General features: G+C 33.9%; 1 protein-coding gene across 2 annotated transcripts in view; it reads right to left on the bottom strand.

Annotated features, from left to right (window-relative positions):
• Positions 1-528: 528 nt before the first annotated feature.
• Positions 529-16710, bottom strand: part of KNL1 (kinetochore scaffold 1) — a 109583-nt gene continuing 93401 nt past the window's right edge. For both annotated transcript variants that reach the window (XM_074235109.1, XM_074235110.1), the window contains exons 17-26: positions 16441-16528; positions 14421-14495; positions 14012-14051; positions 13466-13567; positions 11365-11465; positions 7497-7565; positions 7002-7111; positions 6690-6808; positions 3014-3136; positions 529-2248 (exon numbers count right to left, since the gene is read on the bottom strand). In XM_074235109.1, coding sequence (XP_074091210.1) covers positions 2149-2248; positions 3014-3136; positions 6690-6808; positions 7002-7111; positions 7497-7565; positions 11365-11465; positions 13466-13567; positions 14012-14051; positions 14421-14495; positions 16441-16528 — 927 coding nt within the window. In that variant the 3' untranslated portion in view covers positions 529-2148. The remainder of the gene's footprint in view (positions 2249-3013; positions 3137-6689; positions 6809-7001; positions 7112-7496; positions 7566-11364; positions 11466-13465; positions 13568-14011; positions 14052-14420; positions 14496-16440; positions 16529-16710) is intronic.

Raw genomic sequence — 16710 nt, 5'->3', positions numbered from 1 at the left:
CTAGGTAATTTCAGATCTATTTTGGGTTACTGAAATGATTTTGTGCCAACAGGTTGTTTAATCGTTATCATCATTATAATCTTAGAATGTTTATTCTCATTCACATGGTTTTATTCAAAACATCTTCCCAGTCCAAGTTCTATCTCCTGTGAAAGTAAAAATTTTCTAATTCCTTTAGTGAAGAGTAATAATCTTCCATCTTTAAATTCCTATTTTATTTATTGTCTTTACCATACAAATTAGTACAAACTCATTGAAAGGAGGGATCTTCTTCATTTTCTGTGGTCTTGTATGCCTTATGATATCTACTGACTTGTGAATTTTAAGGAATAAAAATGAGAGTGATTAAATTAGTAAAAAGAATCTGTCTAAATTGGAGCATATAGCTTTTGTTCAAAACAAATGAGACTTTCCTTCTTATTCTAATTTCAGCTCAGAAAAATGAACTTACTTGAATCATAGAATAATTTCTTCTTAGTATCTTGAAACAGCTTTGTTTCTATATGACTCCTTCTAGTTACAATCTTGGCTTAGCCCCTAGTTTGGTGTTTCTACACGACCCGTTATTAATCTCTATCTCCAAAGGACTTCTCAGAATTCTCATCATTTGTTTAATACAGAATACTTTTAATGGTACAAAATTATTCCAATCATTGAAGGAAAACATACCAAATAATTATATATAAACAAAAAACAGCCAAAGCTTTCAACAAATACAACTGCAGAAAAATTGTTAAGTTTTTATAAATATACAGATAAAACAAATGAGTTTAGGAAAGCTGAGGCTATTACTATAACACAATTTATTCTCCCTTTGAAGCTAGCTGTTTATAAGCGATTACTATTATACAAAAGATAGAACCCTATTATTTAAGGCTACAGAAAACTCAGCAAAAATATTTGAGACTTAGAACAGGTGGTGATAACATATATAGCAAGATGATATTGTGGATGATGTTAGAGCAGTTTTATAAGGAATCCACAGAGAATATGAATTTAAATGGTGATATTTATGGCAAATGAATTTTGTGTCTTTGTATAAAATTTTAAAAGATAAAATTTGATTTTTGCAGAGATAAAACCACTTGGCCTTTAAACTAAACTTTGTTTTATGACTTAAAAGGTAATAAAAAATTATATGTGGAATATATAAGATTTTAACCTGGGCAAAAATCTCAATTCTAATGGATGACAGTAAAAATAAAATGTAATATTTATTTCTTCTTCTTTTTTTTAGATTTTTGCAAGGCAAATGGAGTTAAGTGGCTTGCCCAAGGCCACACAGCTAGATAATGATTAAGTGTCTGAGACCAGATTTGTATTTGCTTCTTCTTAACAATGAAAGAAATCCTTAGTATTTCATTAAAGGCATGGATAGAAAAGTAATTTATTCAGTTTTGAATTTGTACACCTGACAGTCCAATACTATTCATTTTGTGATAGGTAAGATTTTTGGCATAGAGCTGAAACTTTTGTTATTACCACCTGTCTCAGAATTCAGTAGAGGTCATGGATATGATATGTATTCAAATGAAGAGTAAAAAGATGATAATTTTTGTCAAAAGCAATTCCAGAAAAATGGAAAAAGGTCAGTAGCCCAGGCTTAAAGAAAGACACCAATTATGTATTACCGATATCATTTAAGTACCACAAATTAATATTTACACAATCCTATGTGAAAAATGAACTTCCACTAGAATATACTTTAAATAGTCAAGATAATTAACACTACTATACAATAACAATTAGAGGAAGCCAATCCCTGTGGGGAAAAAAAGACTGAGCCATCTTAATAACTGTGAGTTCAATTGTTCTCCATTTTGAAAGTAATATTCCTGAAATGGAAAGAAATGATCTTGGTAGTTCTTAGTTGGGAAATGCAATTTTTCTATACTAGAAACAAGTAAAGCAGAAGACAACATTCTCTGGGATGATTTTCCTTCTCATGTCCAATAGATCGCTCACCAGAGCTCCAGGTATCTAACTGCCTTAGCAAAAAAGAACAAAATTCCATTCTCTAAGTATATGAAAATATAATAGGATTAGCAAGAGTTCTATCATGTTTGTTTCCAAAACACTATACAGAGTTAAAGCTGAACAGCAAGTGGTGGAAAAAACTTAAATTTAAAATATTTAACACTAAAGTTGCTAGCCTTGGAGGAGATCTTGGTAAATGTACTTGACTGCTGTCTTCAGGTAGTTGTTATCCAGTGGCACGTTAGACAAAATGGCAGCAATTTTATCTTGGCTGGGAAACAAAAAAAAAAAAAATCAATTTTTCTGGAAATTCACATTCTCAAGTCTAGGGATTAATTTTTTTAATAGAGTACTAGAAGTCACAAATGATAGTTAGCTGGGTAAAAGTGAAGTGTCTAACCACTAGAAGAATTATGGGTACTTTTTGGGTCTGTCAGCTCTTAGTTCATTAGGGCTTAGCTTAAAGAATTATAAGATTCCAGAGTCTGAGATTGGCTCTTTATTTTAAGTTTGGCTTCATCAGATAGCTGAGCCTATTGTTCAGTTTCTAGGACTATTAATATTTGCTCTATGTTTTATGGTAATCTGATCTCATTTCTTCCAAATCCACACCAGATTCCCCACCAGACATAAGAGTGAGAGAAAGTTTCAGACTCTACCAGTCTAATTCAGCTTCAAGGAAGACACTATATTGGGATATCCAAAAGAATGGAAGGGATACAAGAGAGAATTTGGGGTGGTTTGGAAATATAAAAAACCTGTGCCTTCTCTAGCAGATATCTTTAAAAAAAATCTATAAAATGTGCAACTCTTAAGCCCAGAGTCAAAAAGAGTCCACCAGCTCCTCACTAAAAATGAGTTATTAGGGGCAGCATCTTATGTAACCACAATGTAGATAACAGCAGGTCTTAAAAGATGTAACACTTCAAAATGAAGTTAGAGATAAGTAAAGAAGCCATTTCAGGGTTTTCCAAGTGAAATGTTGGGAATTTAGCAGCAGAGTTTTATCATATTTCCCCCCTTTGGTTTTACTCACGCAATATTCCCAATAAGGTTCTGAATGGTGAAAGATAATGGGACAGATGGATAATAGGCTGAAAGGGTCAGTGTCAATTCAAACTTTGCAAAAGCAGCAGAGCTGGAGAATAAGAGCTTCACTCTGTAAAAGACAAGATTCACAAAGATCCCACTAAATTAGACATACTGGTCAAATCTTCAAGATTACAGAAATCACTAATATTTCCTTATTTTTACAATTACTTAAATTTTCAGTAGTAATCTTTGATCTCAATGAGTTTTCAGAGATAATCTCCATAGAAGGTTTTCTAATCTCAACCAAATAAGGAAAAGTGAAATATTACAAGAGGACAAGATTTAGTGGGGATGTTATTACTGTCAAGTAACTAACTGATCACATTATATGTGTTTTGCTTATATTTACAAAGTAGAACTATTAACAATAGTGAAAGTATTAGAGAGGCAGAATTTGGCTTTAAAAAAATTACAATTACTAGCAGTTAACTAGAGATCTCCATAAAGGTGATGTAAAAGAAATTCCAGTTCAAGTAAGGATTGGACTAAAATACCTCTGATTTTTCTCCTAACTCTGAGATTCTGTAATCTGACAAAAGATAAAACCATGGGGCAGCTAGGTGGCACAGTGGATAGAGCACAGGCCCTGTAGTCAGGAGTACCTGAATTCAAATCCAGCCTCAGACACTTAATAATTACCTAGCTGTGTGGCCTTGGGCAAGTCACTTAACCCCATTGCCTTGCAAAAAAAAAAGATAAAATTAGTCATTAATTTGTAAAATCAGTTTTATAGTTTCATCTTAAATTTTTATATTGCCTTTTCCCCTGATTTAATTTTTTATATTCATGTGTCATCATTCTGGTAAGATAGGCAGTAAAATAATTATCATCCTTATTTGATAAATGTGAGAGCCAAGACCTATAAATTATTCCTGCTTCAATCCTCACAGCTACCAAATAGATCTTCCTAAAACACAGATCTGGTTACGTCATTCTCTTATCCAGAAATCTTCAGTGGTTCCCCATTGACTCTAGGTCAAAATACAAAATCCTCAGTCTGGCATTTAAAGTCTCCCACAATCTGGATCCTACCTACCTTTTCATAATTTAATATTATTCATCATTCATTCATATTCTGTTCCAGTCAAATTGGCTTCTCAGCTACTCATGAACACAAAAAGACATCTCCCATCTCCATCTCTTTACATAATCTTTCACTGTCTGGAATATATAGTCTCTTAAAACCTCAACTTCTTTTAAAGTAGATTTCCAATGACAACTCTTATATCAGACTTTTCCTGATTCCCCCTCAGTTATTAGAGTTCTCTCCCTCTTGAAATGACTTTGTTCAATTTAGTATATATTTATATTTACTTATCTGTACTATTTTTATATTATATCCCCAGTACCTTGCAAAAGTACTTATTAAATGTTGGGCTAACTAAATTAGGTTAATGTTGCCTCCCCAGTCATACTGAATGTATTTGGAATGGTGAATTGTATTTGGAAATACTTAGTTCCAGCTCCATCCATCCATTCCCACTTTTTTTTTTTAGATTTTTCAAGGCAATGGGGTTAAGTGGCTTGCCCAAGGCCACACAGCTAGGTAATTACTAAGTGTCTGAGGTCAGATTTGAACCCAGGTACTCCTGACTCCCAAGGACTCCACTGTGCCACCTAGCCGGCCCCCCCATTCCCACTTCTTAAGCCCAGTCAGCATCCTCCTTACCCACAGTGCCCGAGTTGGACTAAGTATTATTTGCCAGTGGCATTTGACAGGCCTTAAAAAAAAACACATGAGGTAAGGGAGAAGACAGTGCAGGGCAAAGTAGAAAAGGAAAAGACAAAGAGAAAATAGGGGAAAAGAAAAAGAAAGAAGCACAATAGGATCAGTAGTAGCTCACTGCTAAAGGAGCCAAAAATTGCCTGTTGAGAGATATAGGAGAAAAGATACAGTGTAATACTTTGCAGTACTTCTCTCCATTTCATTAGTAAAATGAACTGGCAGATGCACAATGTTTGCTTCTTTGAAGGGACTTGAAAGAACAGAAGGTAGAACATCTTCAACAAGGTTTCTATTGTGACTGTTGCTGAATAGCACAATATATTCTAAAGCCATTCCAAAGGAATGACTTCACCCAGGAAAGAGACAGTATTCTCAAAGAAAACTGCTTTCAAGAAATTACCAAGTGATTGCCAAGTTAGCTACAAATGAAACATAAAATCTTTTTTTCACCTTAGTTATATATTTATATCACTTCATGTTTTGTTCCTTGTGAAGCAGGATAAACACAACCTGAGAGCTAAGTGTACTGTAACAGGAAGAGATGGTATAAACATATTCCATGTTCCTAGTAACATTGGCCACCTCACTGTTCCTCCAAATGATGCTCCATTTCACAATTTTTTTTTTGTTTGTTTTTGTGAAGCTATGGGGTTAAATGACTTGCCCATGTCACACAACTAGAATCAAGTTTCTGAGGCTGAATTTGAACTCAGGTCCTCCTGACTCCAGGGGCTGGTGTACTCTATCCTCTATGCTACCTTGCTACCCCAATTTTCCCAGTTCTTTGAATGTCCACTGGCCATCCCCTCCACCTAGAATGTTCTCCCCTGTCTCCACCTCTGGGCTTCCTTTAAGTCTCGGCTCAAAACCCAGGTTCTGCCAAATGGCTTTCTTTACTGGTTCCTTTCGATGAAGGAGCCTTTCCTCTGTGATCCACTCCATTTGACCTGTGGAGAACTTCTATGTACAAAGTTGTGTTTACAAGCTGTCTCCCCCCATTATAGGAGCAGCCTGTCTTTGCCTTTAGCCTTTAAGCACAGTGCTGGATTCCCAGCAAGAACCTAATTTCTTGTTGATTTTTTGGTGTTCATGGAAGCTGTGGTACACCAGCCTTTAATGGCTAATTGAATGCCCTTGAACAATTAAGAAAAGGTTAAATTATTTTCAGTGTATTCTAAGAAGTTTATGGTATATTTAGATTTTCCTCAATATGTTGTTTTTTAATTTCCCCAGTAAACATACTCAAAATTCAAAAATCTGGAGAAAAAGTAAAAACTGAAATCTAATTGTTTAATCTGATAGTTATTTTGTTAGGGTCTGAACTTGTGATTTCACTGCTCTAGGGAAACCCTAGGTCCATCAAAGTTTTAAAAGTTTTGGTACTAAATAGGTTAATTTGGCTAGTTTATCTTTATTATTATTATTATTATTATTATTTTTTAAGTTTTTGCAAGGAAATGGGGTAAGTGGCTTGCCCAAGGCCACACAGCTAGGTAATTATTAAGTGTCCAGGGCCGGTGCTCTATCCACTGGGCCACCTAGCCACCCCCTATCTTATCTTTATAAAGATGATTGCCCAAACCTCAAAGATATAGCTCTAGTTTCTCTCCCAAGTGTCAGCCTTGCTTCAATCAACTGCAGAGTGACCATTTTAAATTGAATATATATATAGTTTGCCTATGGGACATCCTATTTTAAAATAGGATAGATTCAGGAGGCTTCTTAAAGCATAGTAAATTCAATGATTTTATGCTTATGCAGGTATTAATTCATAAAAATATACCTGGGGTACTCCCTTATAAGAATTAAGTATATAAGCATATTTGGTTGGATGCATAATAAATTTTATAATCAATCATCATAATGACAGTAGGTTTCTCTAATAAGTACTTACTCAGTATTATTCACATCTATGTTCATGAGGTTATAGTTTGGGCCCCATCTATTCAGAAATTCAATCTCTTCTCCTAGGAGTCTGCAACGGCTTACAACCAATGAAATCTCTTGTAGCATCTGGAGAAATAGGAAGATAAATGAGACTATAAATATTTTTTTGCCCTTAGTGACTTTTCTCCATGGAGTTCAAAGACCCTGAACGAGTTGGATTACTATTTCAGAAGCTCCAATTCTTTATCCAGTTTTAGGTCAGTCTTCAGGGGCAGATAACACTACTTATTTTTCCTGGGATTTTGCAATTAGACTTTACCTTAGGTACATGATGCTGGGTTATGCATTTATTCTTCCATGATCCCTGATCCTCAATGAACTGAAAAATGAGTCTATGTACTAACAGTGATGATGGGGGAGCTTTATTTTCTGCAAAAATAAATAAAGTAGAGTGATTTTTCATGTTCCATATAAGTTTGGTCTTTATAGCAATCTAACAGAGTTCTATGAAAATTTGTGTCCCTTCATTTTGATTTTTGGTCATGTGAAAAAAAACTTGCCAACTATTTATTTGGATAATATAGGAATATTTATGTAGAACTTAACCATAAAAATTTCAAAACTAATCATTCCTTGGGCCCAATCATAAAGTTATATTTTATTTAAAGACCCACATTGATGATCTCTATACAATGATTCAAGCACAGAAATTTCGAATTGTATTAACTTTGCAAATGCCCTTGAAGCATAGACCTCAAGGAGTAATGTATACTTGAAAATTCCTAACTTTAGAAACAAATGTTTGAAGTCATACCATGCAGCAGAGTTTTAAAATTTACGTCAATAATCTTTCTGCAAGTCTTGCTCAGGAAAGGAAGACCATCTAGGAAAAATAAGAAGGAAAAAGTCATTTCCTAACTCCCAAACTAACCAACTTGAAATTATTCAACATAATTGTAACTATATAAAATAAGTAGCTTTACATAGAGGAGTTTGAGAAGCTAGCTGAGTTAATCTATTTAGTAACAAAATTTTTAAAACTTTGATAGACCTGGGAGTTTATAGCAATGAAATCACAGGTTCAGACCCTACCAAAATTAACTATCAGATTAAACAATTGGATTTCAAATTTTACTTTTTCTCCAGATTTTTGATTTTGACTATGTTTACTGGGGAAATTAAAAACAACAACATATTAAGGGAAACCTAACATATACCATAAGGCTTCTTAGAATACACTGAAAATAATTTAACCCTAATTGTTCAAGGGCATTATTATTAATATTCAATTAGTAAGACATGAAGATTTTAATACAAGTGGCCTAGGAACAGGCAAATTGGTGCTGCTACATAAGCATTCATGGCACTTTACCTAACTGGTAAAGAACACATAATATCTTATTTTTATTTTTTAATCAATGTCTTTTTGGGGAATACCTTTTATTTTACATCACATTCATTTCTGCATATATCCCTGTTCCTATCCAGCACTTGAAAAACGAATGAGAAGAAAAAGCAATTTAGAAAAAAAAAATCAAAATGTTGACCATAACTGACAATATATACAATATTCTACAATTATATGACATCATTTGCCTGTGCAGTAAAGGATGGTCGGTGAAATTTTTCAGCTTTTCTCTGGGACCAAGTTTGGTATTTTAATGAAATAGTATGCTATTTCAATTTATTATTTTATTTACATTGTTGCATCACTGTGTACACTTTCTTCCTGATTCTTCTTGCTTCATTCTGCATCAATTCATACAAAAGTCTTTCAAGCTTCTATGAATTGTTTATAATCATTATTTTCTATGGCACAATATTATTCTATTACATTCATATATCATAATTTGTTTAGTTAGCCCCCCCACAGTTTAGCATCAATCTCATTTTTATTTCTTTGTTATAAATAAAAAGTGCCATTTTATTTTTAAGTAAAATAAAAGATATTCATTACCTCATAAGAATGTTTTTGCCTATTTGCAAAATTACTCAGCAAAAACAAGTTTTCTATAAAGTGTTTTATATATCCTCTAGAAAATCATCTTATTTTAGCTTTCTATTGTCAGCACCATTAAAAACATTATTAATGAATTTTATACAGTGGACTATAACACCTATTAGCTCCATGTAATATGTAGCTACATCTAATGTGTAATCTAAATTTTCTGGTGCAAAGTAAAGACTAATGCTTCACTATTTAGGAAATTTCTGCTGGAATGATTGACAAGAGCATACTATGCACCAAAAGGTCTGCAAATCTTTCATTATCTACATCATTATCAACAGATAATCAAACAGATAATCCTATAGAGTCAAAATCTTCTAAGTATTTTAATGATTGAAAATGAACAAGTTTCCAGATACAAATAATATGTAATTTTAGTATTATGAGATTATGAATTATAATTGACATTTAATAGAATTTTTTGCTTTGCAAAGTAATTTATATTATCTCATTCAATCCTAACAACCCTGTGACTTGGGTTTCATTCAATTTTTTTTAGGTTTTTTTTTGTAAGGCAAACGGGGTTAAATGGCTTGCCCAAGGCCACACAGCTAGGTAATTATTAAGTGTTTGAGATCGGATTTGAACCCAGGTACTCCTGACTCCAGGGCCGGTGCTTTATCCACTACACCACCTAGCCGCCCCTCTACGCCACCTAGCCGCCCCTGGGTTTCATTCAATTTTACAGAAGAAACTGAGGCACAGAAAGGTTAAGTGAACATGGTCACAGGGAGTACCTGAGAAGGATTCTAACACAAGTGTTCCTGCCTCTAAGACCAGAATTTTATTCATACTTTCTCTTCATAGTCTCAAAATATATACAAAATGAATCAACATTCTCATGAAATTTCACCAAAATACAAAAAACAAAGCACAAACACAAATACAATTGAGATAAAGAATTTCAGTAAAATACAATATAATTCTTCTGTAAAAATATTCACATTTCAATATCAATCCAATTTATCATTCTGGTTGACTCAGTGAAACAATGTCACAAGATGGGAAAATTATTCCTATAACCACTCTTGTTTCCTTAGGGTGAGATTTTAAATTGGTTAGCATTACAATTTGGTTCTGAAATGAATTTTGCTGAAAAATATTAGAAGATAAAGACTCAGAATTTTTCTCCTTTCTAAATCTTCTGCCCTAGTGGTGGAGCTGTGAACTGATTCAATCATTCTGGAAAGCAATTTGAAATTATACAGAAAAAGTCACTAAATTATGGCTACACTTGGATTCTACATATAATTACTGAACATACAGACTATAGACTTGAAAGAAAGGAAATCAATGCACAAAAAATTTATAATAGCATTTTTGTCTTAGGCACCACCACTTGGCAAAGAAATGCTTTGATAATTTCCATTTCTTTGCTAAGTGGTGGTGCCTGACAACAAATTATGACATATTAATTTAATGGCATATTAGGAATTTTAAATGAAAGCAAGAGAACAATTTATGCAATGACTACAACATTTTTAAAGCAAAGGAACCTTTTTTTGCCAAGGGTCATTTAGATATTTACAACATCATTTGAGGGCCACACAAAATTATCAATTTAAAAATTATCCTGCTATATTTGGTCAAACAATACACCCCTAAAAAGTCCTAGATTGGGGTGGCTAGGTGACCCAGTGGATAGAGCACTGGCCCAGTGGATAGAGTACTGGCCCTGGAGTCAGGAGTACCTGAGTTCAAATTTGGTCTCAGACATTTAATAATTACCCAGCTGTGTGACCATGGGTAAGCCACTTAATCCCATTGCCTTGCAAAAAGCTTAAAAAAAAAATCCTAGATTTACTGAATTTCGAGTTCCACCTGGGGTTGCTGTGGCAGCAACAGACCAAGTGATTTTGTGGGTCTTATAGGCCTATCAGCCAGATATTACCTACCCCTATTATAAAAGAAAAATACCTGACAGAATTAAGAGCTGTGATAAGTGTTTGCAATTAACTGGTGATGATTCATGTTTCCTACCTTGGCAGAAAGGGGAGGCACAAAAGGATACACACATAACCAAAATAGTCAATGTATGAATTTTGACTGTATATAATTGTTTATTATGGGGGAAAGAAGGTACTTACATTTTTTCAAAGTTAATAGTGTGAGATTAGTAATAATAATATTCAAAAGAAATACTATCAACAAAACATTAAGAAAAACATACCAGAGAAAAGGACAAAAGTCCCAGGAGAGAATATAGATAAACACTGTTGGAAATACTCCTTTAAATTTGATACAGAATATACTTTTTAAAGCTATATGCAATCATGTCACATGAAGGAGCAATCATGTCACATGAAGGATTTTTCTGTTTTTTTTTTACAGGAAAATGCTCAAGTTTGTTGATATTTATCAAATTCATAGTAATAAAAAAAGCTTTAAAAATTATGGAATCAATTTCTTTGTCCATTCCTGCATAGTTTATACTCTGTAAGCAACAGGTAAGCACCTGTGAAAGCTCTAGAATTAACAACATTTTCAATCAAATGTTTTATTTTATGTGAGCCTGCAGCATCAGCACATGTTGCTACCATATTGCTTTTTATTCCTTTCTATATTTAAAATTAAGATTTGAATCCTGAATGAATTTAGTCATGGGATTTTATGATGTATTCCTCTTCACATATAAATGGTTATAAAATAAAATCAGATTGCTTTTGCTACTTACCCACAGGCTCTCCAAAGGTGATGGTGAGTTCTATTGAGTCATAAAGGAAAGTGAATACAGCCTGGCTATCACTCCATTCAATGATCTCCCATTCTGAGCAGCTAGAGTTTACCAAAAAAAAAACAAAAAACAAAAAAAAACAAAAAAACACCATCAATTTCAGGAATCATTTTATTAGTATAGGGAAAACAAATTACTTATTTTTCTCTCATGTTTTTTTCTGTTTTGTTCTCATTCTTCTTTCACAACTTGACTGGTATTGAAATATTTTTTGACATAGTTGTATATGTATAACCAATATCAGATTGCTCACTATCAAGGGAAGGGGAAAAGGAAGAAAAGAGGGAGAAAAATATGGAATTCAAAATCTTACAAAAAATGAATGCTCAGGGTGGCTAGGTGGCACAGTGGATAGAGCACCAGCCCTGGAGTCAGGAGTACCTGAGTTCAAATCTGACCTCAGACACTTAATAATTATCTAGCTGTGTGGCCTTGGGCAAGTTACTTAACCCCATTGTCTTGCAAACAAAACAAAAACAAAAAGTAAATGCTGAAAACTATTAAAATAGTTTCATGATCATATTAAAAAAGGGAAAAAATTAAAAATTGTTATGCTACAACTTTAGGCTGTTGAAAATAAGAGCAAAAGCTTTCTCTGTGGCTCCTTTTACTTTCTTTGAAAAATTTTAAATTTTGAACTTAAATAAAGAACCCCCCCCCCAACATTTCCATGTACATTACACAAAAGAGGATTCAATATAAAACCATGAACTTCCGTTTCAGGTTTACTTTTAAAAAATTACAAAATACATGTTGTTTTCAAAACTAACCTGCTTTTCTGAGCTTCCTTCTGAGTTTTTTTAAATTTATTTTTTTTGAGTTTTTTTGAAAGGCAATAGGGTTAAATGACTTGCCCAAGGTCACACAGCTGGGTAATTATTAAGAGTCTGAGACCGAATTTGAACTCAGGTTCTCCTGACTCCAGGGCTGGTGTTCTAGCCACCCTGAGTTTTCTTTTTTCTCAGCTGTGTATTTTTTTTCTCCCTCCATCCCACCCTATACTAGAGAAGACCAGCATTAAACACAGGTGTGTTTATATGTATGTAAAATCATTATACTCGCATACAAACGATACATATTATACATATTCTTATACATACTATAAGAAACTTATAGTTTATATACTTCTGTTTATCAGTTCTTTCTCTGAAGATGATAGCATCTTCCTTTATAGGTCCTTTGTAGTTAATCTGAAAATTTAAATTATTTACATTTTTTTCTTTGAATGATATTGCAGTTTCTGTATACAGTGTTCTCTTGGCTCTGATCATTTCATTCTTTGTTATTTCATGCAAGTCTTTCCATGTTTTTCTTTAGCTCATTATTTCTAGAAGTAAATACAAATTTCCTCATCCTGGCATCTAAAGCTTCCCAAAGTCTGCACCTAAGCCACCTTTCTGGTCTTGTTTTACATGATTCTTTGATATACTCTAAATTCCTGGCAAACCAGACCAAGTTTCTCCAAAGTCAGCAGTGAGGGCTCCACCCCCCAACCCCCAATGCCTCTGCTAAGAACATTCCTGCCAAGACCTTTCAGAATCTTTATTTTTCCATAAGGTTCAGTTTAGGTAGCTCCACCTATATTTCTGTTAAATGTTTACTCCGTCTCAAACTACCTTGGATTTAATTAGGAGTTTACATGTATCCTACTATAGAATTCAAGTTCCTCAAAGGAAGGACCTATATCAATTTTTTCCCTCTGTACCTTTAGTATCAACCACAATGCCATGAATGGATGAAGAAAAACTTTTATCAAGTGTATACTATCTACCCAACACAGGGATACCAAAGGAAATCCCTGTCTTTAAGAAATTCAAAGGTAAGTCAGAGAGGCACTTTAATCTGGAAAGTTACAGAGAGGATGAATGGGGCCAAAGGAAATAGTTCAATATATCCCATTTGGAAACAAGGGCAGAGTTGTTTTGATAGTGGCTCTTGGTTCCAGAAAATGGAAGGGAGTACATGGAGGAAAGTGAGGTAAAAGAAATACTTAATAAGCATTTGTTGAATTTAATTGAATAGATGAAATGTTTTTCCTTACTTGAATTTTTCCAGGCATTCCTTGGTTCTATTTGCTTCTCTTTGTAGACAGTTAATTTGGGCAAGTGCCTGCTGCTTCTGTATTTCCAATTCTGATATATTTCTGAAAAAGAAATCAGATATTCAGAAAAAGATAAATTCTTTAGGATAAACTCCAGCATCTATCAATAGATATGGACTATAGGACAAGAAGAGAAATACTTAATCGCCCTGATCCTTATCCTCACAAAGTTTAAAAGTCTTTAATGTAATGCCTTTGTTGCTACTCTGGGTAATTATTGATACTCTTGAATCCTTGACAGAAGTTTGGGTCTTGTTCTAGAAACAGGTCCAGAACAATACTCTATGTAAGGTCAATTTCAAAAAATGTCATCAATTGAATCAAGTGATCCTTTGGCATGATTTTCAGAATAAAACAGAAGCCCTGACCTAGGTAGAGTAAATAAGACTTATACCACCAAACTGAAGTAGAACTAAACCAGTTTCTGAAGGCAGGGTGCCATTTGTTTGATGGACTTTCGCCAAAAAACAAAAATTGAAGTCTTACCTCTTTAATTCCTTTTCTTCAGCTTGTAACTGTTCTAATTCTGAAAGAGAGGGAGAGAGGGAGGGAGGGAGGAAGAGAGAGAGAGAGAGAGAGAGAGAGAGAGAGAGAGAGAGAAATTACATTCCTAAAGAATGCATTTTCTCTCTCTTTTACCTCTTCGGAAATAGGGAATTGCCCAGAAATTTTCTATTATATGATAAATCTATTTTATTGAAAAATCCCAGGTAACTACCACTGTTCAACTAGGACTTATAGACATTTATCTATTATTTCAAAAAATTATCATGATAAAAGTTTTTTTAAGCTGTAATGTACTACATAAAAATCACTATCATAAAATTATTAATAAGAAAATATTAACTGAGAAAACTTTTCTCAGTTATATTTTCTTATTAATAGGTACAGTTACCTTTCTCTGCTGCTAACATTTCAGAATCCCACTCTGTCACAGGAATATCTTCATTCTTGTCCAGTTTCTTAATTTCTAAAGAAGAAAACATGAATTAGCATTTACTGTGATACTAAGTTGAGAATCTTGAGAACTAGCAAGAGAAAAGTATCTCTTTTACATACATAATACATAAGAACAATCTGTCCTTTAGAATCAAGGATTATTGGATGATTATGCTAATAAAGAATACTAGAAAAAGTCAAATGTAATTTTTTTTTTTTTGCAAAGCAGTGTGGTTAATTGACTTTCCTAAGGTCATACAACTAGGTAATTGTATGTGTCTGAGGCCAAATTTGAACTCGGGTCCTCCTGACTCCAAGGCCAGTGCTCTATCCACTGTACCCTGAGCTACCCCCAAATGTCATTTTAAATTGTATTAGCAGTACAATAAAAATTTTCCAAGGGCCATACTGAGAGATCTGATACATAGCTAATATAATCTACTTCAATGGAGGATGATAACTGTTTCTCTGTTCCTAGTAAATCTGTCTTATACTTTCTTCAGTACAGGGTGGCCTGTTTGGTCAATTAGAAAAAGATGCTCTGTAGTTTGGAGGGGAAATGGTAGGGATAAGGGGCATAAGGAGGGCGAGAAGACTGACATAATGAGGAGAGATTCAGTTGAGGAGGGGTGGGAAATATGGAGAGGAAATTTTAGTCCCCAAGGATGTTTTGTAGTGTCAGTCCTCTTCCCTTTCTATTTTAACCTTTATCATTTGAATTTTGGATTATTATCAAGAATACTGAGAAGGTAAGTAACTTATCTAGAGTAACAAAAGCAGAACTTGAACCTAGGTCTTCCTGACTTCATGGGCAATTCTATCCACTACACCATGGTGCCATTCATATAACTTTATATTTTTCAAAGTGATCAACCTAATTATATATGATTACTAATATAATGAGATTTCCTGACTCATAGATCAATTTTGTGGAAAGAGCATTAGATGTGAAATGAGAAGAAGACCTAGATGTAAATGCTATCTTAGTAGCTACTTAATAATTATTTGACTGTGGTAAGGTCATTTAATCCTTTTGGACCTATTTCTTCATCTATAAAATAAGAATGTTGGAGTTCATCTCTACAGATCTTTCCAGCTCTCAATCCTGAGAGTTTCTTAGGACCATATTGACTATTTGAGCAAGTGCAGTCAGTTTTAGGGCAGCTTTCCTTTTTTCTGGGGGAGAGAGAGGGGTTGGAGAGGGTAATAATTTTCATGGTAAGATTTAATAATATATATATAAAAAGATTTAATTATATTCTGTGAAGGCAGTAATTTATTTCTCCATTATTTCCTTTGCAAAGATAGAGGATGTACGATATGCACCACTAGAGGATGCATCTCAGGGTTTTGGAAGTACCTTAGTATTGCCTTCCCATTTTTTTATTTTTTTGATCCTAAATCCTATTTAGCAGAGAAGGGAATGTCAAAAATCTGGATAAAAAAGGAAGGGGTAAATGGGAGAGTGTTTTAAGTGCCACACGTACTCTTAAGTCACAGTTTGGAAAATAATGCCATAGAAGGCTATAATAGGGGGAGTTGTTTTCCAGTTGCTGATTTATCATCTGTTAAATTAGGAATGTATAGACAAGATAATTTCCTTGAGTTCAGGGTCTCTTTTTCACATGTTCCTGTCCTCAATAATAAGTATCTTGCACAAAGTAGTTTCTCTCTCTCTCTTTTTAAATATTTTTTTTTATTTAAGGCAGTGGGGTTAAGTGACTTTTCCAAGGTCACACAGCTAGGCAATTAAGTATCTGAGGCCACATTTAAACTCAGGTCCTCCTAACTCCAGGGCTGGTGCTTTATCCACTGCAATCTAGTGCCTGAACTGTTCTTAGTGGCTAGGTTATGAATCATCAAAATAAAACTGTTCCAATCCAGTACTTATATAAGGTGAAAAGAAAGTTTCCAAGGAGAGAAGATATGAACTGCCTGAACTCCCAACCTTGGAAATATTGTCCAGAAAATTTTACCCAGGTCCAGAGAAGCGAGACAGATATCAGCTTCCTTGAGTACAGAATCCATCTTCTCCATCCTTGTCAAAAGCTTCTCCAGTTCAGTCTAAGCACAAAATAAATGCAAAGAGAGTAGTCCAAGTTAAAGTGAAAAACTTTAACTCATGTGACACAACGGATAGGAAAGCACATCTTGGAATGAAAAGAGAATATTTCTTTTTCTGAATTTGTTAAAAATAAGTAAAGATGATTTATTAGAATGTAAGCTGCTTGTAAATACAGATTATT

This window comes from Macrotis lagotis, chromosome 4 (assembly GCF_037893015.1).
Source record: "Macrotis lagotis isolate mMagLag1 chromosome 4, bilby.v1.9.chrom.fasta, whole genome shotgun sequence".
Classification (NCBI taxonomy): domain Eukaryota; kingdom Metazoa; phylum Chordata; class Mammalia; order Peramelemorphia; family Peramelidae; genus Macrotis; species Macrotis lagotis.
This window is presented reverse-complemented; position numbering and strand designations above follow the sequence as displayed.